Source organism: Pseudophryne corroboree, chromosome 10 (genome assembly GCF_028390025.1).
Source record: "Pseudophryne corroboree isolate aPseCor3 chromosome 10, aPseCor3.hap2, whole genome shotgun sequence".
In the NCBI taxonomy this organism is placed as follows: domain Eukaryota; kingdom Metazoa; phylum Chordata; class Amphibia; order Anura; family Myobatrachidae; genus Pseudophryne; species Pseudophryne corroboree.
Genome location: NC_086453.1, coordinates 19,209,182 through 19,231,447, shown reverse-complemented (window position 1 = coordinate 19,231,447; position 22,266 = coordinate 19,209,182). Strand labels below are relative to the sequence as shown.

Genomic DNA, 22,266 nt, shown 5'->3' with positions numbered 1-22,266 from the left:
AGTGTTCCTGTACCCCGAGTGTCAGTGTGTCATTGTTCCTGTACCCTGAGTGTCAGTGTGCCATTATTCCTGTACCCTGAGTGTCAGTGTGTCATTGTTCCTGTACTCCGAGTGTCAGTGTGTCAGTGTTCCTGTACCCCGAGTGTCAGTGTGCCATTGTTCCTGTACCCCGAGTGTCAGTGTGCCATTATTCCTGTACCCTGAGTGTCAGTGTGTCATTGTTCCTGTACTCCGAGTGTCAGTGTGTCAGTGTTCCTGTACCCCGAGTGTCAGTGTGTCAGTGTTCCTGTACCCCGAGTGTCAGTGTGTCATTGTTCCTGTACCCTGAGTGTCAGTGTGTCATTATTCCGGTACCCTGAGTGTCAGTGTGTCATTGTTCCTGTACCCCGAGTGTCAGTGTGTCATTGTTCCTGTACCCCGAGTGTCAGTGTGTCATTGTTGTGACTGGAACCAGAGTGAGAGAAGTATCTGGACGTGCTCATACTTGTGCTGCCATGAATTGAGAATTGCTGAGTCCCTATACACCGTATATTTATAAGCTCAGTGTGAATTGGGCTGGCTCTGTTTGCACTGGCAGGTTGAATTATTCCAGTAGCTATTGATGCTGCGTAACAAGCGACCCAACCTACCAGCATTGCGTCACCTGAGCGTCACGCACTCTACGCCGTCCATACAATGTTCTGGTTGCACTGAAGGCTGTAGCCCTTCGCGGCGTCATTCACCTTATGCCATAGGATGCACAACTTCTTCAGCATCTGGGTTACTGGACATTCTCTATGAAATGACGGCACGCCAACACCTCGCTGCCTGAAAATGGCGTCAGCGCCGTCTACAACCATGAGCAGTTACTAGTACATTATATATCTATACTATACTTATAATTTGGAGAAAGGCAACTAACACGGATGTACAATAATAACAATGATTTATCTCACAGCCGGCCCCCAGGGGATATTAATGTATAATTACTCGTTGTGTTTTCTGTTACGTAAGAGGCAGTTTATCCCCTTTCCAAATAATGGTTGATTCCCGTTGCAAAAACTAGGCCAACAAGATGTTTATATAATCCTTTAATCTGCATAATTATTATATTTTCCCTGAGAGCTGATCTAGATTGCTGTTATGTTGCCGTGCGTGCATTATGTGACGGGTAATCGTTATACTTCTATATACTGAAAGGGAAATTATTTTTTTACTTAAAACATATTCTCCTACAGGCGCTTTCAATGGATTAAGTTGTAGCTAACTCTGGAAACGTGACAGGACATAATTTAAGAAACAAGGTGTCGATTCATGCCCGTGACTGTGATCAATGGCTATTCTGCAACGTCCTGCATCTGGTTACTGACTGGATGCAGCCGTGATCATTCATGTAATCCCCCCCTTCCTCCCCTCCTGCATTGCAGCATTACACAACGGGTGGACTCTCGCACATATATGGCAGTGTGCGCTGAGAAACATTTGAATGATTTTCATAACTGAACAGAGCTCTTCTGAAATTCAAGAAAAAGACAAAAAGATACAGTTCTCCTTCCACTAAACTGACATTGCCCGAGCATCGACATTATGGGGGTCATTCCAAGTTGTTCGCTAGCTGCTTTCGTTCGCTGCGCAGCGTTCAGGCAAAAAAAATGGCACTTCTGCGCATGCGTATGCGGCGCAATGCGCACGCGTGTCGTATTATTACAACGAACAATGTAGTTTCACACAAGGTCTAGCGAAGCTTTTCAGTCGCCTTGCTGGCCGCAGATTGATTGACAGGAAGAGGGCGTTTCTGGGTGTCAACTGGCCGTTTTCAGGGAGTGTGCGGAAAAAACGCAGGCGTGCCAGGAAAAACGCAGGCGTGGCTGGGCGAACGCAGGGCGTGTTCGTGACGTCAAAACAGGAACTGAATAGTCTGAAGTGATCGCAAGCGCTGAGTAGGTCTGAAGCTACTCTGAAACTGCACAAAATTATTTTGTAGCCGCTCTGCGATCCTTTCGTTCGCACTTCTGCTAAGCTAAAATACACTCCCAGTGGGAGGCGGCATAGCGTTTGCACGGCTGCTAAAAACTGCTAGCAAGCGATCAACTCGGAATGACCCACTACGTGCGGACATACTGTATGCAGCCAGTTTAGCGTGACCTAGATTTACTACAGAAATAGCTCCTCTCAGTGTTAATACCATTTCCACCGCTGGATGAGAATGCCATGTACATCAGGTAGCTAATAATAAGAGAGCAAATTGCATCATAGCGCCTGACATTGCACAAGTATCTATAATTGTATATTAAGCACATCTATCCTTCCCTATGTCTCCAGTGTCTCACAGCATGGCGACCACAGCTGGCGCTCTTCTGCGGCCGAGTGCCCCTGCACATGGACCTAATGCGCGGGGAGTGGGTATCAGACCCTCGTGGCGCCCCCAGCTGCCCAGGGAGCAATGAGGAGATCTTGCAGTACTGCAGACAGGTAAGGAATAATGCATTGTTTACCTCAGTGATGGGACACTTATTCAATGTCGGACTGGGGCATGAAGGGCCTGCCGGGGGAATGCAGTGATAGGGGCCCATACTTAGGGGTGTGGCCAGCCTACAAAGGGGGTGTGGCCAGCCTCCACAGAGGCTTGAAATACACAATAGTCTAGTGCAGTGTAATGCAACATATCTACCATGTATAATACAAGTGCACAGTCTGGAACCTGATCCCTAGAGGAAGGAGTGGGCCCTCAGGCAGTGGGGCCTACCGGTGGTTTCCCTGGTACCGCTGCGGGCCAGTCCGACCCTGCACTTATTATAGATCAATGATATGTGTGCGTTTAGAACCAAAATGTGATTTGATGTTTGTTATAGATAAATATGACAGATTTACATGTTATAATAACACCTGACTCCAGTTTACGCACCAATTGATGCCCCACCCCCGCTGTAGCTCCACCCACATCATCCACAGTTCCACCCACCTTTTATCAGTCCTGGGCCCCACAATTTCTGATGGCGGACCTGCTTGTATGCATTGAACTTATTTGTGATATTACATGTAATGTACGGTCCTGGTGAAGGCTTGGCCTTCTGTCATGGCCCCTGCAGAATACCAGGGAGCCTATCACTGATTCCGCTATATTACAGATAGGACCAGAACATACAGAATGAATAGTTGGACCCTGTGGCTCTAATATACAGGTGGTGGGATAAAAGAGAACCTTTACCCAGAAGAACTGGGTCTAAAATCTGCGCCACGTCCAGCCTGCCACTGAGCGGCCTGATTTGGTTTTGATCCGGGATTGAACCGTTATAACTTAGTGAACCCCTCGTATTGTACTAAGGCCCTCATTCCGAGTTGTTCGCTCGCAAGCGGATTTTAGCAGATTTGCTCATGCTAAGCCGCCGCCTACTGGGAGTGAATCTTAGCATCTTAAAATTGCGATCGATGTATTCGCAATATTGCGATTACACACCTCGTAGCAGTTTCTGAGTAGCTCCAGACTTACTCGGCATCTGCGATCATTTCAGTGCTTGTCGTTCCTGGTTTGACGTCACAAACACACCCAGCGTTCGCCCAGACACTCCTCCGTTTCTCCGGCCAATCCTGCGTTTTTTCCGGAAACGGTAGCGTTTTTTCCAACACGCCCATAAAACGTCCTGTTTCCGCCCAGTAACACCCATTTCCTGTCAATCACATTACGATCGCCAGAACGATGAAAAAGCTGTGAGTAAAATTCCTAACTGCATAGCAAATTTACTTGGCGCAGTCGCAGTGCGGACATTGCGCATGCGCATTAAGCGGAAAATCGCTGCGATGCGAAGATTTTTACAGAGCGAACAACTCGGAATGAGGGCCTAAGTATCGGATAGGGAATGGTAACTCAGGGGCTGATTATCCGCCGGTTCTGTCGTCTTCTTTCCCTCTGTAGATGTATCCTGAACTGCAGATCACGGGGGTGACGGAGGCCGCGCAGCCGGTCACGGTGGCGAACTGGTGTCAGAAACAGAAGCCGGAGTGCAAACGTCGCCTGCATATCGTGGTCCCGTATCTGTGTCTGGGTGAGCCCAACGGATCCTAATTTCATGGTGGTCTTTTGACCGTCACTATACATACAACTTACTCATTACCCGATTATCTTTATATTTTACTTTTTTTGTCATTTTTGTTTTGTTCATTAAATAACACTGCAGAATAATTGGGTGACAAGAATCACGGCGCCCCCACATCCGCACCCACCTCACAGGTCATCATCCTACGGGAGCGCCCCACTGACTCAGATCGTCACCAATCAGATCTGCTCCCGACGTGGACCGGGCTGGTTACTTCAGACTAGGGGGAGATTTATCAAATCTTGGAGAGAGATAAACTACCAACCAATCAGCTCGTGGCTGTCATTTTTCTAGCATGGGCTGTAAAATGGCAGAAGCTGATTGGTTGGTACTTTATCTCTCTTGAAGATTTGATACATTTCCCCCTAGCTGTGTAATTGCACCATATGATTTTTGAACATTGTTTATTTCAGCATATAAGACGTTCCAGCCCTGGTGACTTTCGTCGATTGGAAGTAATAAGAGTATTCTTATTACACTGCACTTTATTCACATCTGTCCCTGCCCCAGTGGAGCTTACAATCATTCTCTATCATGGAGAGAACATACAAACTCTGTACATGCACATACAAACTCTACACAGATAATATATTGGTCAGGAATTGAACTCGTGACCTCAGGGCTGTGAGGCAGCACACCCAACCACTGTGCCAACTGCGCTGTTATCAATGTCCTTCTCTTTATTGTCGCATTGTGTCTGAACCTTTCTGCGCCTGTCTTTCGCAGTGAACGAATTCGTCAGCGATGCTCTCCTGGTACCCGACAAGTGCCGCTTCCTCCACCGGGAGCAGATGGACCTGTGCGAGAGTTACCAGCACTGGCACGAGACAGCCCGCACGGTGAGAATGCCTATGTTCTGTGAATAAAACTAGAAATAAGCGGTATTTAGCTCATTACGGCCGCGTCCCTGCGTTCCCCTCATATATTGCATTTATTAAACTGAATGGGAGCTGCCATACTGCTTACTGAGGTATAATATATTATTTGTAAACCTCAGTGCAACAGCACCCCCTGGTGGCCAAACTGCAATAGGAAAAGAGTGAATGTTTTTTTGGTTTCGGCAAGCAGTATGTTTTGAGCAATACAACTACTCTCACACATAGGAGTGCCCATGTTGCTTCAGCAAGAACATCTTTACCAGTTAGAAAAGGATTTTCAGATGAGTAATGTCTTTCCTTTCCCAGGCCTGCGCCAACGAAGACCTGGATCTGCACAGTTACGGGATGCTGTTGCCCTGCCGTCCGGACAGATTCCGCGGCGTGGAGTACGTGTGCTGCCCTGTCCGTGCGCCCCACCAGGCAGAGCCCACAAAGGGTCACCCTGTTACTGAGATACAGCCGCAGGACACAGAGAAAGGGTAAGAGGGCTCCCGCGTTCCGTCACCACTTGTACTCACCACTCTGCCATCATATACTGACCTGTGGCGCTATATATTGCTGGGTACTCCCATTGTAAGGACACACAGGGAAAATCTGATAACAGTGTGGATCCTATAGGGAATTATGGGATCACCAGCGTCAACCCTGTTCTAGGGGACAGCTACTATATGGCTGGATCAGCCATTCTTCCCTTTATTCAGACCTGATGACTGACTGCCACATCAGAACCTCTGCGGGCCTCCACCAAAGTCTTCTCACGCCAAGAACTACCCAAGCACACTTCACCATCTCTGAGGGGTCACATGGGCAGGCATGAAGAGGGAAGGGGGGTGGGGGGGTCAGTGACTCGTGGTCTGCTGACTGACATTCTCTTTCTCCCAGATACGACGTGGAGATTGAAGACGACGCTGTCGACATCATAGACGGCGGAGGAGAGGACACCGCCGAAGCCACCCCAGACCAGCACCCACCCATATGGGACGATTATTTTGTGAGAAGTGGCTACGAGGACGAAACAACCAGTAGCGCGCCCACCCTTCCACCAGAGGTCAAAGGTCAGTCGCGCGTTTAACCTACAACTGAATAGATATTTCCACAGACTGCGGTGCTGGGACGGCCATTAATACTGCGTTGCAGGGCGACCAGGGCAAACAAAGCTAACGGGCCGCACCAGAGTTCCCTTAAAACCTACCTGTATGCTACATAAAGTGGTGGCAGCCATTTTGTGAGGAAAACCCACTATCAATTTCCTGGGAACCGGGGATATCATAGGAGTCAGTGCAGAGTGTACTTGCATTTGCCCTATACAAGGTACAAGAGATGCGTCCGCTAACAGGCGTCTATCCGCTTACACACCAGTCGGAACAAGCTGTATCTGACCTTTCCTGACCTTATCCCATCCTAAGACAAAAGTGTGGAGCGGCTCGTGTCCAAAAAAAATTTTTTAACCACACATTTGATTGTTCCCCCGGCTTACGCAGAGCAGTTCTCATCAGGGGTAACCTCGTCCCCCCAGTAATTGTTCTGTACCCCAATCATTTCCCTGACCGCGACAGTTCTGCTTTGTTCCGCAGTTTCCCGCCCCACCGATGGGGTAGATATCTACTTTGAGTCCCCGCGGGACGGATCTGAACACGCCAACTTCCTGCGAGCAAAGATGGAACTGGAGGAAAGGCGCATGAAACAGATTAATGAGGTGAGCAGAGAACGCCGTGTTGCAGTACAAAACGATTTTATTCCAGAACCATAACAAAAGCTCAAAAAGATTATTGTCTCCGAGTCACTGGAATAAAATGATATATGTGTGTTTATTATAATTTATTATTATTATTATTATTATTATTATTATTATTATTATTAATCAGCAACGGTCATTTGTTTTTGCAACAACATTTTTTTTTGCAAAAAAAGTTTTCATCTGTTTTTCATCTGCCTTTGACGTTTATGACCTGATGTCTTCCAGGTGATGAAGGAATGGGCGGAGGCAGACAACCAGGCCAAAAATCTACCCAAGTCTGACCGCCAGGCCCTTAATGAGGTACATTAGTCAGCGACTAATGCAGAATTCTAATGAGAAGAAGATGCAGCGTTACGTTAAGGCTCGTTCCCTTGGGAATGATAAATGGAAAGTCTTAACTATGCTCATCGCTGCTCGTCTAGTGCGTGGGGGCGGGGGAGGCTTCCGGGTGTCTGTGTTATCCAGAGATTAATAGGAGGAAAGCCAAGATGTATATGAATTTCATTACGTGAGCTGATACTAGCGGCCGCTGCTGGAAATACAAGAAGCATTTCCTGTGCTCGAATAAAGGGTGTCAATGGCTGACAGTGAGGATGGGCAATGATCTCCGTCCATAGTACGGGATGGGTTTGTCACATCCTTGTAGCCCCCAGTGCTGTCCTAATAGCTTTGTCGGCCCTGGGCAAAGCAATGCACTGGGGCCCCTACACACCCATTCATGGGAACCAATTAAAGAATATCGTAACATGCCCCTCCTGCGGTCCTGCGTTGTCTCTCCACGTACTTCCATGCAGTGAATGGCTGTCAGCACTGTGATTGGTGGATAGCTCCAGACATCTGCCAATCAACGTGCTGACAAGCACTCACTGTCTGGCTGCAGGCTGGGAGGCAGGTAGAGAATGCTACACTCTGATTGGTGGATAGCTCCAACCAGGGCCGGTGCTAGGGTGTTCGGCGCTCCCCTGCAAACTATAAATTTGCGCCCTCCCATATTCCTTTGGCGCGCACTGGGAAAAGGGGTGTGGTCTCACAAGTAAGGGGCATAGCCACACAATAGTACCCCCATTCAAAATTACGCCACAATGTAGCACAATCTTGTTCATCTTATACGTAATGCCCCACAAGTAGTAGTAGCGTCCTTATATGTAATGCACCCCAGTAGTAGTAGCATCCTTATACATAGTGCACCCCCAGTAGTAGTTGGGTCCTTATACGTAAGGCCCCCCAAGTAGTAGTAGTATTGTTATATGTAATGCCCCCCAAGTAATAGTAGCATCCTATACATAATGCCCCCCCAAGTAGTAGTATCGTCCTCATACGTAATGACCCCCCTAGTAGTAGCGTTGTTACACGTAATGGCCCCCCCATTAGTAGCGTTGTTACACGTAATGGCCCCCCCATTAGTAGCGTTGTTACACGTAATGGCCCCCCCATTAGTAGCGACGTTACACGTAATGCCCCCCCCTGTAGTAGTAGCGTCCTTAAAGCACACATAAACGCACACACACACACTTCCCTCTCACCCTTCACTTACCTAAGCCAGTCTCCCTCTGAGTCTGTACACTATAGCAGCCTGGTCCGTGTAGCTCCGCCCCCTTCGGTCCCGTTTAGCACCGCCCCTTCTGTCCCGTGTAGCTCCGCCCCCTTTTGTCCCATACACAGCGCTGTCCTGTCACACAGGTGAGGGGAGGGGAGCGGAGGGAGGAGGATTTTAATGCTACAAGCGCCGCTGCCAGTGCCTGTCATACAGGCACAGCAGTGGGGACAGGACGGCGCAGCAGGGAAGGAATGCAGAGCAGGGGGAGCGCCTCTCCCGTCCCAGCGCCTCCCTGCACTGCATCCCTTCGCTGAGCGGGTAGCGCCGGGCCTGGCTCCAACCATCCACCAATCAACATGCTGACAGTCACTCACTGTCTGGCTGCAGGCAGGGAGGCAGGTAGAGAATGCTACACTCTGATTGCTGGATAGCTCCAGCCATCCACCAGTCAGCATGCCAACAGCCATTCACTGTCTGGCTGCAGGCTCGGAGGGGCAGGTAGAGAATGCTGCCTTGCCACTCTGATTGTGTGATCACCACCCACACCTGCTCGAAGGCCCCTAGAAGTGTGGGGCCCGTGGCCACTGCCCAGTATGCCCAAATGTTAAGATGGCCCCGGTAGCCCCTCTCCCACAACTTTATTGGTCACTCTGCACTGCAGAAATAGGCATAAAGGCCCAAAGGGCCGTCCTTCTTTTTGCAGCGACAAGGATATTTTTTCCGTCAGCGTTCCGAATACTCCAGGGTCCCACAAACCATTAACAATGAAAATATATACGAAGGGCAGACGTACAAGTCATTTATCTCGCCCATCCCTGCTGTCTGAGGAAAAGGATAGCTTTTAGCGGCCACTTACGTTTCATCCCCCGGGGGTCATGTTACTGATGAGCACAGGAGATAGCATTGCAGGCAGCGAGAGGTGATACTGTGAAGCTTGATCTAATAATTCCTGGTCAGACAGGGTGAGGGGCGAGGAGGTTGTATAATGATGTATATGGTTACACGGTGCAGGAGATTTCACATCTCCGAATAAGCCGCCCAGCTCCACTCCTTATCTCGGCTGATTAGGGAGATGATCTGAGGGGTTACTTATCGGCTTTGTGGCGGCGCGGTTTATTAATACCGTGTTTAACGCCAGTGAAGCTGTTAATGACACCTAGAGCTAGGATAAGGTGCCAAGGGAGCGGCCGCACATTGCACCTGTCTGGATAAAATAACATTACATTGTTTTCATAGATTAAGAAAATTGATCGCTGGCCCCGCCATACCCAGAAGGGGCCCAGCGTCCCTCTGGCCGCTCCAGGGTTATGCCAATGTCTGCAAGCCCGCACTCCCTGGACTTTAATACATAGCGGCACTCGTTCTCACCGAGGAGACTCCAGTAGCAGGACATGAACCAGCTCATCAGACCCCTGTCTAGCAGATCACTGTAGATTTAGCTGCAGAGATGGGTTCCAAGTGTCAGGGCTGTAACTAGGGGGGGTGCTACATGTGCCACTAGACAGGGCACAGCAAGGCAGGGGGGCGCTGTTCTACGGCAGCTGTCAATTTTCTGTTTTAATCATTCTCACCTGCAAATTCCTCCTCTTGAATCCCCGGGATGTCCAGGGCTCCCCCAACTCCCCCTTAGGTCCCCTTCAGTCACACACTCCTTATGTTTAAGGCACACGTTTCAAAATATTCTCATGCTTTCCGTACAGGAGCAAATAGGGTACATGAGCAAGGTGTCTGACTGCAATATGCAAGGTCATGGGTTTGATTCCCGGGTATGACTGTATTTTGAAATGTGTGCTTTAAATAAAGGAGGATGTGACTGACGGTCCTGGTTATGACTGGTAAGTTAAGAAGTGTGTGCATTAATTAAAGGAGGTTCTGACTGAACGTTCTCGGTATAATTAAGAAATGTGTGATTAAATATAAAGGATAATGTCGAAATTTTAAATAACATTCATGTTGACAGTCTGAATGTCAATTATTCACGCACATCCCCAGCAAGAGTCACGGACTGCTTCTCTCCGCTGAAGGGCATATTAACCCGTTTTTGTTGGGTACAGCCTGGTGAGACACACGGAATCGTAGGCTGACTATAAAGCTGGAGGAGCAATGGATCTGTAGATTAGATGACAAGTCTGCAGGCAGCAGCGTTCATGATAACCGGTAGCTGGAAAGCAAATGCTTAGAGTAGGCGGCACGCGGAGTGCATCGGTGAGTGTGTCATGTCAGCCCACTGGCCAAATGCTGCACTGAGTGGAAAATGTTAATTAGTGCCTTTTACTCACAGCAGACCGTGGCACAGAGTGCGTGACTAACCCTTAGCTGTGATCTTATTGTACCATTGCTGGTATACCATTCACATCAGTGATGCCAACCAAACAGGCATATGTTCCGCTGCCCCTAGTGGCACAACTGGGAATGACTGCTACTGCAATCCGACTATCTGGCACAACAAGTAAAGGGGTCATTCTGACCCGTTCGCTTGCTGCGTTTTAACGCAGCAGAGCGAACGGGTCCCTGCTGCGCAAGCGCCGTCGCCGTAGTGCGCCGGCGTATGCCAGATGGCCGAAGGCCATAGCAGGGATGTGATCGCCTCTGCCTGATGGACAGGCAAAGGCGATCGCTGGGTGGGAGGGGGCGGAACGACGGCGTTTGGAACGCAGGCATGGCCGTACCGAACGGGGAGCAGGCCGCAGTGGCTGCGTGACGTCACACGTAGCCGCTGCGGGCCGGGGAGCGATGAGTAGCTCCCGGCCAGCACGCTAAAGCTGCGCTGGCCGGGAGCTACTCTTGAAGTGCAAAGGCATCGCCGCTGTGCGATGCCTTTGCACTTCTGCGGGGGGGGGGGGGCCGGACTGACATGCGGGGCGGACTAGCCCTGTGCTGGGCGTCCCCCCCGCATGTCAGGGAAGAAGTTCGTAGCTGTGCTAAATTTAGCACAGCTACGATCAAGTCGAAATGACCCCCAAAGACACCTGATATAAGATAGAAGTGGACCCAGTATAAAGAGAGATGATTTTGCCTTCACAAATGTATATGTAGAAGTTTGTCCACTTTCACAGAACACTAGTTTTGATATTGGATCACTATTGATGAGTATCAGCCATATTGAGCAGTGATAGTTTCATGTTTCTATGTATTCTATTCCATATGATTACAATATATATTTTTATAATGGTTGTGTTTGTCGGTTACCCGAGGCCTTAATTAAGTAAGTTAAATTCTGTTTTACATTTAGTGGTCCGTAAGGTGCCACTCTTATTTCCAGCCCTGACTCCTTCCGTTGTTCCTTCTCCAGCACTTCCAGTCCATCTTGCAGACCCTGGAGAGTCAGATTTCCGCTCAGCGGCAACGTCTGGTGGAAACGCACCTGGGACGTGTGGTTGCAGCGCTCAATGATAACCGCAGGGCGGCACTGGAGAACTACTTGGCAAGCGTACAGACCCCGCCCTTAGATGTAAGCCACTCCCCCCTTCAGTCTTTTTTTTTAATCCTTAAAGAAGAAATTATGTAAAATTTTATATCACATGAAGATGCGGGATGGACTTTCATAGAAATATGACAGCAGTTAGGGGGTAACTTCAGAACTGGCTATCAGCTCTGACAGTTGGTATGCATGGAAATGCAATACAGCACAATCATTTTGTCATTACTTTTTTGGGGGCTGTATCCAAAGGGCTGTGATTCCAATTTTTTACTATTTAACTATCCAGTTTTTTTTATATTATATATATTTGTGTCTTGTCTATCAAAAGACAAAAAAGTGCAATTCTATGTAACGCAACTACCGGGGGTGCGCGGCCGGCCACATGCAGGTTACCAGAGTGAGTGAGAAGGAAAAAGTTGTAGGTAGAAAAATAAAAGCATTCTGTATAACAGGTCTTCTTCTCTTGTCTGAGCAGCCAGAACGAGTTCTTCTGGCCCTGAAGAGATACATACATGCTGAGCAGCGGGACCAGCGCCATACAGTGCGCCACTATCAGCACGTGAGCAGCGCAGAACCGGACAGAGCCGAGACCATCCAGTTCCAGGTAATTCCACTGCCCTACTTCGCTGAATGACATCTTTGGGATGTGATCTGTCTGGCAGTCTCTGTGATCGGACCTTCTGTCTTTATGATCTGGCATTCTCTTTCCTAAGTCTCCGTGATCAGACCTTTGGTCCTATGTCTCTCTGTCTCTCTCTTTGTCTCATATATCTGTTATTTGGCTGTCTCTTTTTCAGGTTTTAACCCACCTGCGTGTCATTGAAGAACGAGTGAACCAATCTCTGTCACTGCTGTATCGGAACCCCCAGCTGTCTCCGGAGCTACGTGACCAGATCGGTGTGTACCCACCCTCCACCTTCTCAATATACATATTAAACCTTTCCTTAAAGACAGGAGGGCCGGTGCTACCACTATGTAATCCTAGGTGGCAGGGCATTAACAAGGGCTAGGTGACCCAAGGCCAAGGGACAACATGGTCGCTACCCCGAAAGCAGCCTGGTGACACACCCTGCCACCCAGGTATAGCTTGCTGGAGAGGCACCCCACTGTATGTACCCGGCTGCCAACTGCCTGCTCCTCTGGTGCTTCCTTTCCCCACTCACGGTGTAGTTGGTGGACGTGGGTCCCAAACATTGGCACACAAGGGCGCCAGAGTTTAGCATGTGCTGAAAGCACTGAATGCGTGACATAATGTGTACTTATCTACTAAGCCGCTGACATGGCGGGCAGCAACCAGAAGCTTCTAACCAGGTTGGGGGAGCAGAGGGCGGAATCTAGGGCATACAGGTATCCTGCACCAGCTCTGATTCTAGGGGTATATTCCAGAACATGAAGAGCAATGGCAGTTTTGCCTAAAATTGTCTTTAGGTCTTTCGAAACTCTGTAACTTTATACAGTATCTTCACTTTTTCATTTTTTTATGCAAATAATTATAATTTTTTTTGTGTTACATACTAAAAATGGAGGAAATGATTCTTTATGAAGACAATAGAAAATTATTTTAAACTTATCTATTTTGATTAGAAAACACTGAAAGAAAAAACGAAAGGACTAAAAAATATATATTTTTACATTGTAAATAAGGATTTATTAATAGAATTTGGTGTAAAGAAGACTTTCTCAGATTCCACTACTTTTATAGACTACGTCTAGGGTGGACTGGCCCACAGGGGTACCAGGGAAACCACCGGTAGGCCCCACTGTATGAGGGCCCACTCCTTCCTCTAGGGATCAGGTTCCAGACTGTGTATTATACATGGTAGATATGTTTTCATTTCACTGCACTAAACTATTGTGTATTTCAATCCTCTGTGGAGGCTGGCCACACCCCCTTTGTAGGCTGGCCACACCCCTAAGTATGGGCCCCTATAACCACATTCCCCCGGTGGCCCCTTCATGCCCCAGTCCAACACTGACTACGTCCATTGAATATGACACCAACTTTGGGAAATCAGTCGAGTGACAGTTGGGCATAACAGTAATGATGGAGGGGATGGTAATACAGGCTGTTGGCACTTTGCAGAGAGCTGGCTGCACACGGAGTGGGTGGGAGCCGGAGACCTCCTCAGCTCAACACAGAAGAAGCTGAGTGAAGACACAGACTACCCTGAGATTAGAGTGCCGCCCCAATCCTCTGCCGAGACATCTCAAGGAGAGGGTGAGGTCCCTGAAGCCTGATAAGTCTCCCTTTCAAATCCTCTTCTCTTGCCTGTCTCTTACGAGTGTTTTCTGTCTCTCTCGGTCTTCCTTGCTGTCTCTTACCTTTGCTTTTGGATGCCTCAACAGACTCCCAGCAGATAGAAAGGAAAGGTTAGTGAATGGCTTCTGCTTCTGTCTTTAATTTTCTCCTGGAACTTCAGCCTTGTGCCTTTTGTCTGTTGCCCGTTGGGGCGGCCCTGTACCTGCCTATTGACCCCTAGCTGTCATGACGAGGTCTTTCTGTCTTTCCTACAGGCTCAGCAGTCTGGGACATGTACTCAGATTTGCCCCCTAGCGAGAGGACAATTACTTTCCCTGGACAGAAGGTAGAATTGTCTTCATGTTTTTAATTGTAGGATATGTACAGGGCGGTTAAAATTAAAGTATCCCTGCTTGAGCATTCCGGACCAAGCTCCAAGGCTTGTAATGAAGATACATTTGAATAACAGGCACTTCAGAGGATGTGCTAGCCATTCATTGAAGAAAAAAATGATTTGTCACAAATTGACAGCAGGTAGTGCTACAAATCACTGGAAGAGTGCTACAATTGCTCAATGTGTCCTCCATTGTGGTCAACAACAGTTTCCACTAGAAGAAAATCATTCTTTATGCTAACGTAACATGTCAGGTGAAATAGCAGTAATGTTTGTTTTCAGATCTTAAAGGGTACTGTAAGAGATCTTTCTGGATACGGTGATGGGGCAGGATGTCTGAAAGTAGGGGCGGGTGATATGTAAAGTGTTGCCTTAGGAACTTCAAGTGATTTGTACTGCCACGGCGCCACCTGGTGGACAAAATTTGTAATGAATAATTTTTCAATAAAGCGATAGCACATCCTATTGTAGTGCCTGTTGTCTAAATTTCTCAACATTAGGAACCTTAGAACTTGCTCCAAACTGCTCTAAGCAGGGATACTTTAGTTTCAAATATATATATATATATATATATATATTCTGTAAAAGGTAACTTGAGGGTGTCCTCTTGTGTTTAGGATAATGGATCAGTGAAACAAGTACACTACCAGTCAGAAGATATCCAACGTGATGAACTGGTGAGTCCATATATAACAATTACTAATGACTGCCGTGTCCTACCACAGTAAAGTAAGGCAACAGGCACTGCTTAGGAAAAAAATCATCACTAATACTGTAGATCCATGTGTCTGTTTATGTTACTAATAGCTCTTTTTATGTAAGACAGCCTGTAGGGATTCCTCATCACAGACACAAACAACACGAGTAAAGGTCTAAGCGCCTGTGATCCTATTTCACTTGTAACAAATTTACTGACAACTGTAATTTTCTTACTGACTTGTTGTCATGCCGTATGGCAGTATGTTAAAAATAACATTAATACCTGGAGAGGATGGGGCGGGGCTACCATCAGAAATTGTGGGGTCTGGGACTGACAAAATAGGCTGGGCTGGGCTGACCCCCCCCCCCCCCTCCTTCCCCAAGAATGGGCGGAGCTGTGGATAATGTGGGTGGAGCTATAGCAGAGGTGGGGCATCAATTGGTGTATAAAGTAATAAAAAAAAAAGAATTGTCAAAATTTGGGCTGTGGGGTTGGGTGTTATTATAACACGTCAATCTACCATATTTATCTAAAACAAACACCAAAGAATATTTTGGTTCTGAATGCACACATATCATTGATTTGCCATAATTGTGTGCTGCGGCCGCACCTGCTTGGCTGTGGATCCGCATGCTGCGATTGGTTTGCAGATGCGCCAAATTCTAAATAAAGCAGCGGTCTCTCCATGGCTGGCTGTCTGTATTTGATCTGCGGCCGGGACCCCTCAGGATCTGGGACTCCAATCCTGGCAGTCCCTCCCTCCCCCCCCCCCCATGGCAGCCCTGGGAAGGGGTGTCAGGAAATCAGTGTGAAGTCAGATGTAAACTGACGTTTGTCGTCAGGTGCAATTGTTAAGACATTTGCAATAATTTTGTCATTTTTGCTAACCACTGAGAACACGACGGACGGCGTGACGAAAGAGGGTATTTAATTCTGGTCACAGATTCAATTAATTTCAGGATTACTTTATTTAGAATAGAAGTTGCTTTATTTGATACGCCCACTTGTACAATTTGATGAGTCTCTCTACATTTCCAGAGACCCTGGGGTTTTACTGCTTGCAGGAAAAGGGGTTCAGGGGGGTCTGGCACTGTATGGAAATTAGGGCTTCTGACTGGCACAAAGCAGACACTAATTGCAGTAACTTGTGACGATGATACCGTCACTGCCAGGCTATATTATAGCAATAATACATTAAGGATTCGTCCCGCAGGAACCGGACACCCTGGTGACGTTTAACCGAGGAGCTCTGATTGGTCTGCTGGTGGTGGCGGTTGCCGTGGCTATGGTTATAATCATCAGCCTCCTACTCATCCGACGCAAGCCCTATGGGACCATCAGTCATGGAATAATAGAGGTGAGATGTCTATCAGATAGCACAGCGCAAAGAGAAATGGTGCACTGTAACCCATAGCAACCAATCGGATGTCAGCTGTTAGAAATCTGGTGTAGCCACTGTAATGAAAGCTGTCACGTGATTGGTGGCTTTGGGTTACAGCACACCCTTGCTCTCTGTACCATGTTAGGAACAGTTCATTGGACAGGGTTGCACTGCACAGCAATTACCGCGCATCTGTCAGCCACGACAAGTTCACCGCAATGAGATGCCACAATGAAGCGCTTTTAATTAAAATCATGGATTCTACCCTTAATTTTAATGTACAAATAAATATTACTGTCTGATACCAACTATATAAAGAGTCTGCCAACCAAGGGGGGTTTCCAAATAGCCGCGATAACGCAATCCATGATGGCGGCAAATGTTATCGCATCTATCTCCACTAAAATCACATTATCGCACCCTGCGTGTTCCCGTTTATTGCACGCGATAATTCTAGCCAACAAAAGCATAGGAAAAAGTTGGGAAATGTGCCTGGACCCCCAAAAAAACGCAACAGAAAACGGGGAAAATGGCTGTTATATGCATTTTCTTTAAATGTGGAAAAAAAATGATAGAAAGCTATTTTTTTCAGCAAAATGAGTGCTCTTATTAAACTTGGGGTACATAAAAATGGGTATGTATTTGGGTCATTTTAGGGGACTTTAAAAATAAAAACGTGGAAACAGACCAATTACTCCCACCTGCAACCCTAAAAACACTTGTCCCACTCATAAAGCACCCCAATATACATGCCCCATACCTTACACCCCAATTTCCATTACTTTGCTTTTTTTTTTTTTACCCCCAAAAATGACGTAATTATTGGCCAATTTAAAATAATTAAAAACATATAAGTGCCTAATTAGACATTCAGGGGGTGTCCCAGGGGTTCTGAACCAAATCCCGACATTTTTAGCTTAAAATAAGGATTTTACATAATTTATCCCTCGCTCAGAGGTGGTGAATAGAAATCTGCGATAAACCCTATGGAGACTTATCGCCACTAACAGGATACAGAATTATCGCAAAACCGTGATATTGCAGCTAATAGGATACCCCGAATTGCTGTTAATATAGTAAATATATGCCTAGTGAGTCACAAACCTATATAGTAATGTTATCTGTAAAGAATTACATTAATTTAATTGTAATAAACATCTACCTATTATGCTTTTAATATTTACAATTATTATCTATTGAATATATGTAATACTCATTCCCTGTAGATTGACCATGTGTAGCAATGCATTAACTCTTAATGCTCTAGGCCAGTGTTGTTGGGCAGCGGCCAATAATATTGGGCGCCCATCAAAGCAATTCAATTGTTGGTCTGATTGGGCTCCCGTTACTTTTTAAGTGCCCAAAAGCATCGGTTCTAGCCACGCAAAGTGCCTAAACCCAGCTAAAATAGTGCCCACAACGTGAAACGTTCCATTTTGGCGGCCAAATTGGACACTTTTTGCAAATTTCTGCTCGCCACCTCAGGAAGGCTGTGGGCAGAAATGTTGGCTCCTTCAAGCGCCACCTACAGTAGTGGTCAGTGTCTAAAAACCTTCCAGACATTTACAAAACCTGTGAGATATTAGCCCCACCTCCATTTACTACATTCCAGTGAAGCTCCACCTATTTTCACAAAAGCTGCATCCCATTAAAGGTCCAAAAATCTGTACCATTGGTAGGAACGAGGAAAGGGTAGGTAGCGCAGTTCATCATCGGTGAGGGAAGGGTGTGTGGGGGTGGAGGGGTCCTAATTGTCTACTTAGCTCTACTCTCATACCTTATGCTTTGTCACACCCCACCCCACCCCACCTCTTCTTCCTGCAGGTGGAAGCTTCCAGGAACCCAGAGGACAAACACCTGAGCAAGATGCAGAACCAGGGATACGAGAATCCAACCTACAGATACCTGGAAGAGAACAACTGAGCGCCAGTCTGGGGGGAGTTGGCGGGTCCATTTATTTTGGGTACAGGGGAGAGACTTTAATTTGGGGGAGGTACAATATGGGTTGGGGGTGGGGATACGAACATACAGGGAATATTTACTAAAAGGGAGCGACCAAAACGTCCAAGAAGAATATTTGATCCCCCCCCCTCCCCCTTCCTTTGAGCTACACACAAGAACCACGTCTCATCTGGGATCAAGATTAAAGGTTACCCAACAGTAGGGTAAGGGTCATACGTGGGACACAACAGGTTAAAGTTTTAGTCTCTCTCCCCTGGAAATGCACTTAAATTATTTATGACTTAGAAGGGAAAAGAGACCATACAGCATTAACCTATTGTAGCGGGATATCTCCCAACTGGAATTCGCCTTGTAATGTAACAGCCGCCCCCTCCCCCACCCCTGCTAATGACATTCTCATACTGCAGAAAAACCAGCAACAAGAGGGGATTTAATATATACTGACCGCGTCCAGCTCTGTCACACAACCACTATCTGCTGCTTTATAATTTATTTCTTATTAACGACGCGCTCTGGTTGGCGGCAGTTGCCGACCACCAGTCTTACCCCTTACCTCCCCCCGACTTACAAATAACATCTGATCTATAACCCCCACGAACCCCTTCCAATCTACCGGCGGCAAAGAGTCCTCTCCTCGAGCGTTCTGAACAGATCCAGATTTCCTTTTTAACAACACGATTTTATTTTATGTACTGGATCGACCAATGTCATTACATTACCAGAGCAAAGTTAAGGCAATCCTTGAGCCTGGCCTGTTAGGTGGGTTTGGATTTTAAATGCTCACACCACCTGTGTAGCGCGCAGGCAGCCATCTTGTTTAAGCCTAGATAGCATTCATGAAAAGCGGTTCATAAATTACTGAACAGGTGGGTAATATTCCAAAGAATATACAGTCTAAATTGGGGCGACATACATCCCTGCACGCAAACCCCCCAATTCTGTATGTGGCCCGCCACCCTTAAAGGGGCCACGAATTGGCCACAACTGAGAGGAATGATATTAGTCAGGGTTCATGGAATTGTTGAGGGTGATAGGCGTACATTAATATTAAACATGAAGGGACAAAGGACGAGAGATAAGGCCGGTGATTCACACCTACAGAAGCCGTGGCACTTTATTCCCCGCCTGAAACTTACCGCCGTGTCCGACACTTCATCGCACATCATGGACCGCACTGGCCCCATCCCTAGAGAGCCACGTGTACGGGAGAGGTCTGTTGTATATACACGTGTGTACATAAGTGTTTTAGATCAGACGCAAAATGCTTTTTATTTGTTTTTTTTTATTTTGCCATTTCTTTTACTCACCCACCTCCCCCAAAAAATAACCGCATTCCTTTCTCCAGAGACAGGGCCATATCCAAAACGGAAGACATCGCTCCGTATTGCTTAGTTTTTAGAAGTCTAAGGGGGGAAATTTACCAAAGCTTCGAAAACAGAGAATTGGTGATGCTGCCCTTAGCAACCAATCAGATGCTGTCTATCATTTCTCTATTGCCTTTTAGAAAATGATAGACAGCATCTGATTGGTCGCTATGAATAACATCACCAATTATCTGTTTTAGACGCTTAAGTACATTTACCCCAAAGTGGTTTAAGCATCAGCGTAATAAGCAGGCCGGAGAACCCACGGCGCGACTGCAGGCCGCAATTTTCCTGTCACTCGTGTTTTCTAACCCCGGTTACTAATGGTCGGGCTTTTTATCACGCATACTAGGCAGCGGCGTAGAGCGTGTTTGTAGTTTAAGGGCACACCTAAACCCTAACCCCAGTTTTATTATCATGCATCGGCACTGCAGCACACGTGATAAACGGATCCCGAGTTACTGCGCGTCCGATGACGTAGACTTCCGCGGCTCTACACGGAGAACTGATGCCTGTGATTAGATGAGAAACAGTGCATGTCCATTACTGTACTTGTTAACATTTTATAATTACAATTTCCAGGAACACTGTGTGGTGGGTGGGGGGGGGGGGGAGGGGGGAGTCACCTGTACGTCACACGCTGTGTAGTCCGGGTGGGCACTGCGTTTGCAGACAGGACTGCTGGATAGAATCATAATAAAATGATGTTGTATTTTAAATTGTCATCATCAATAAATATTAACTTAAAGAATGTCCAGAATAAAGAGTCGCTGAGAATTCCATCCAGCCAGGGGGAAATGTTCCAGGTGTACGGAACACCATTGAAATCTGAGAACTGCACCATGTGTAGAGGACATGAGAAGTTGCACTGTGCAATCTTCTGGATTTTTGCACAGTAAGAGCAGGGGGGGTATAACATCCATACAGGTATCAATGATATTTAGCAATTCCTGCATCTGTAGTACAAGAGAAATTGTACTGTGCACAAAATAGGATTCACTACTGTGATAGGACATGAGAGATTGGGGTAGATTTATCAAGATGAGATAAATATTACAACTTCCTTAGTGTATGCTGAGGCAATACACACAGGTCCCCATAAATCCAGTGATTGTATGATTATCACCCATCCGATAACAGGGAAATAGATCACAGCTGTGGGGGCACGCTGACATCATCACAAATAAATCAGCTGCCACATACTTTAGTAAACAAAAGTGAAAGGATGAGCTGTAGGCCGCAGGGTTTCTCCGGGCTAAGCGGCCACCCTCAGAGTACATTATGCGAAGGAACGCTCTCTTCAGGGCAAATAAATAGTTTAGAAGAGCCCGCCGCACCGACCAGCTCATAGACACACTACAAGGGGTCCATTGACGTGCTGTGGACCGAGGTCTGTGGTCATTTCACCTAACCTCGGTCATGGTTGATGGTGAGGCGTTGGGGGCACAACACACGAAGGGACCATGACAACACTAGGCCAAATTTGCAAAGAAATAGACTCGTCTCAGTTTTACCTGCATTATTCGTGGTACCAGCTGTGTGGCAGTATTAATGCCATATATATGTATACAAAACAAAAAGTCTCGTCATTGGCGCCAACATCTGTGTAATGCAATGGTTCCCAAACTCAATCCTCAAGGCACCAATCCAGGTTTTAAGGATGTCTATGGCTGAGCACAGATGGTTAATTTGAATTGAGTAAGGTACTAATTAAATCACCTGTGGTCAAGCATGGATATCTTTAAAACTTTGGATGTAATGGTGGCATTTTGGTTGCTGTCAATCAAGGCTTCGTTGGGTGGACGTTACCCTCTGTGCCCGAGAGGTAAGTGCATTTACCTGAAATGTAATGGCGTAATGGACATATATACCAATGACATTGGCAACAATCCAGGTTGTCAAGTGTACCCAACCATACCATGATGCATGCCATCCACTCATGCTCCTCCAGTCATGTCTGCCTGTCCTGCCTATTATAGGAAGGGGAATGGTGGCAGCCACTAATTAGCAGTCAACTACATGTTGCAGCACAAACACCTCTTGGGTAATGGTGGTCATTCAGAGTTGATCACTAGCTGCATTAATTCGCTGTGCAGCGATGAGGGGGGAAAAATGGCACTTCTGCGCATGCGGCGCAATGCGCACACGCGACGTACTATTACAACGGCCGATGTAGTTTCACACAGGGTCTAGTGATGCTTTTCAGTCGCACTGGCTGCCGCAGAGTGATTGACAGGAAGGGGGCGTTTCTGGGTGGCAACTGACCGTTTTCAGGGAGTGTTCAAAAAAACGCAGGCGTGGCTGGGCGAACGCAGGGCGTGTTTGTGACGTCAAAACTGTAACTGAATGGTCTGAAGTGATCGCAAGCGCTGAGTAGGTCTGAAGCTACTCTGAATCTGCACAAAATTAATTTTGTAGCCGTTCTGCGATTCTTTCGTTCGCACTTCTACTAAGCTAAAATACACTCCCAGTGGGAGGTGGCATAGCGTTTGCACGCTGCTAAAAACAGCTAGCGAGCAACTCGGAATGACCACCAATGTCTTAATAAAAGTTCTCACAATGCTTTCCGATTGAGTAGG

At 47.0% G+C, this 22,266-nt stretch overlaps 1 protein-coding gene across 2 annotated transcripts in view; it reads left to right on the top strand.

Annotated features, from left to right (window-relative positions):
- APLP1 (amyloid beta precursor like protein 1) overlaps positions 1-20,438 on the top strand; it is a 78,087-nt gene extending 57,649 nt beyond the window's left edge. The window contains exons 2-17 of one of the 2 annotated variants that reach the window (XM_063942198.1): positions 2,302-2,451; positions 3,893-4,022; positions 4,800-4,912; positions 5,258-5,430; positions 5,834-6,006; positions 6,526-6,647; positions 6,915-6,989; positions 11,519-11,677; positions 12,123-12,251; positions 12,445-12,544; positions 13,731-13,865; positions 13,994-14,017; positions 14,162-14,232; positions 14,898-14,957; positions 16,194-16,337; positions 18,186-20,438. In XM_063942198.1, the coding sequence (XP_063798268.1) occupies positions 2,302-2,451; positions 3,893-4,022; positions 4,800-4,912; positions 5,258-5,430; positions 5,834-6,006; positions 6,526-6,647; positions 6,915-6,989; positions 11,519-11,677; positions 12,123-12,251; positions 12,445-12,544; positions 13,731-13,865; positions 13,994-14,017; positions 14,162-14,232; positions 14,898-14,957; positions 16,194-16,337; positions 18,186-18,284 (1,857 nt within the window). In that variant the 3' untranslated portion in view covers positions 18,285-20,438. The remainder of the gene's footprint in view (positions 1-2,301; positions 2,452-3,892; positions 4,023-4,799; positions 4,913-5,257; positions 5,431-5,833; positions 6,007-6,525; positions 6,648-6,914; positions 6,990-11,518; positions 11,678-12,122; positions 12,252-12,444; positions 12,545-13,730; positions 13,866-13,993; positions 14,018-14,161; positions 14,233-14,897; positions 14,958-16,193; positions 16,338-18,185) is intronic. The other variant, XM_063942199.1, reaches the window with a different exon arrangement.
- The last annotated feature ends 1,828 nt before the right edge of the window (positions 20,439-22,266 follow it).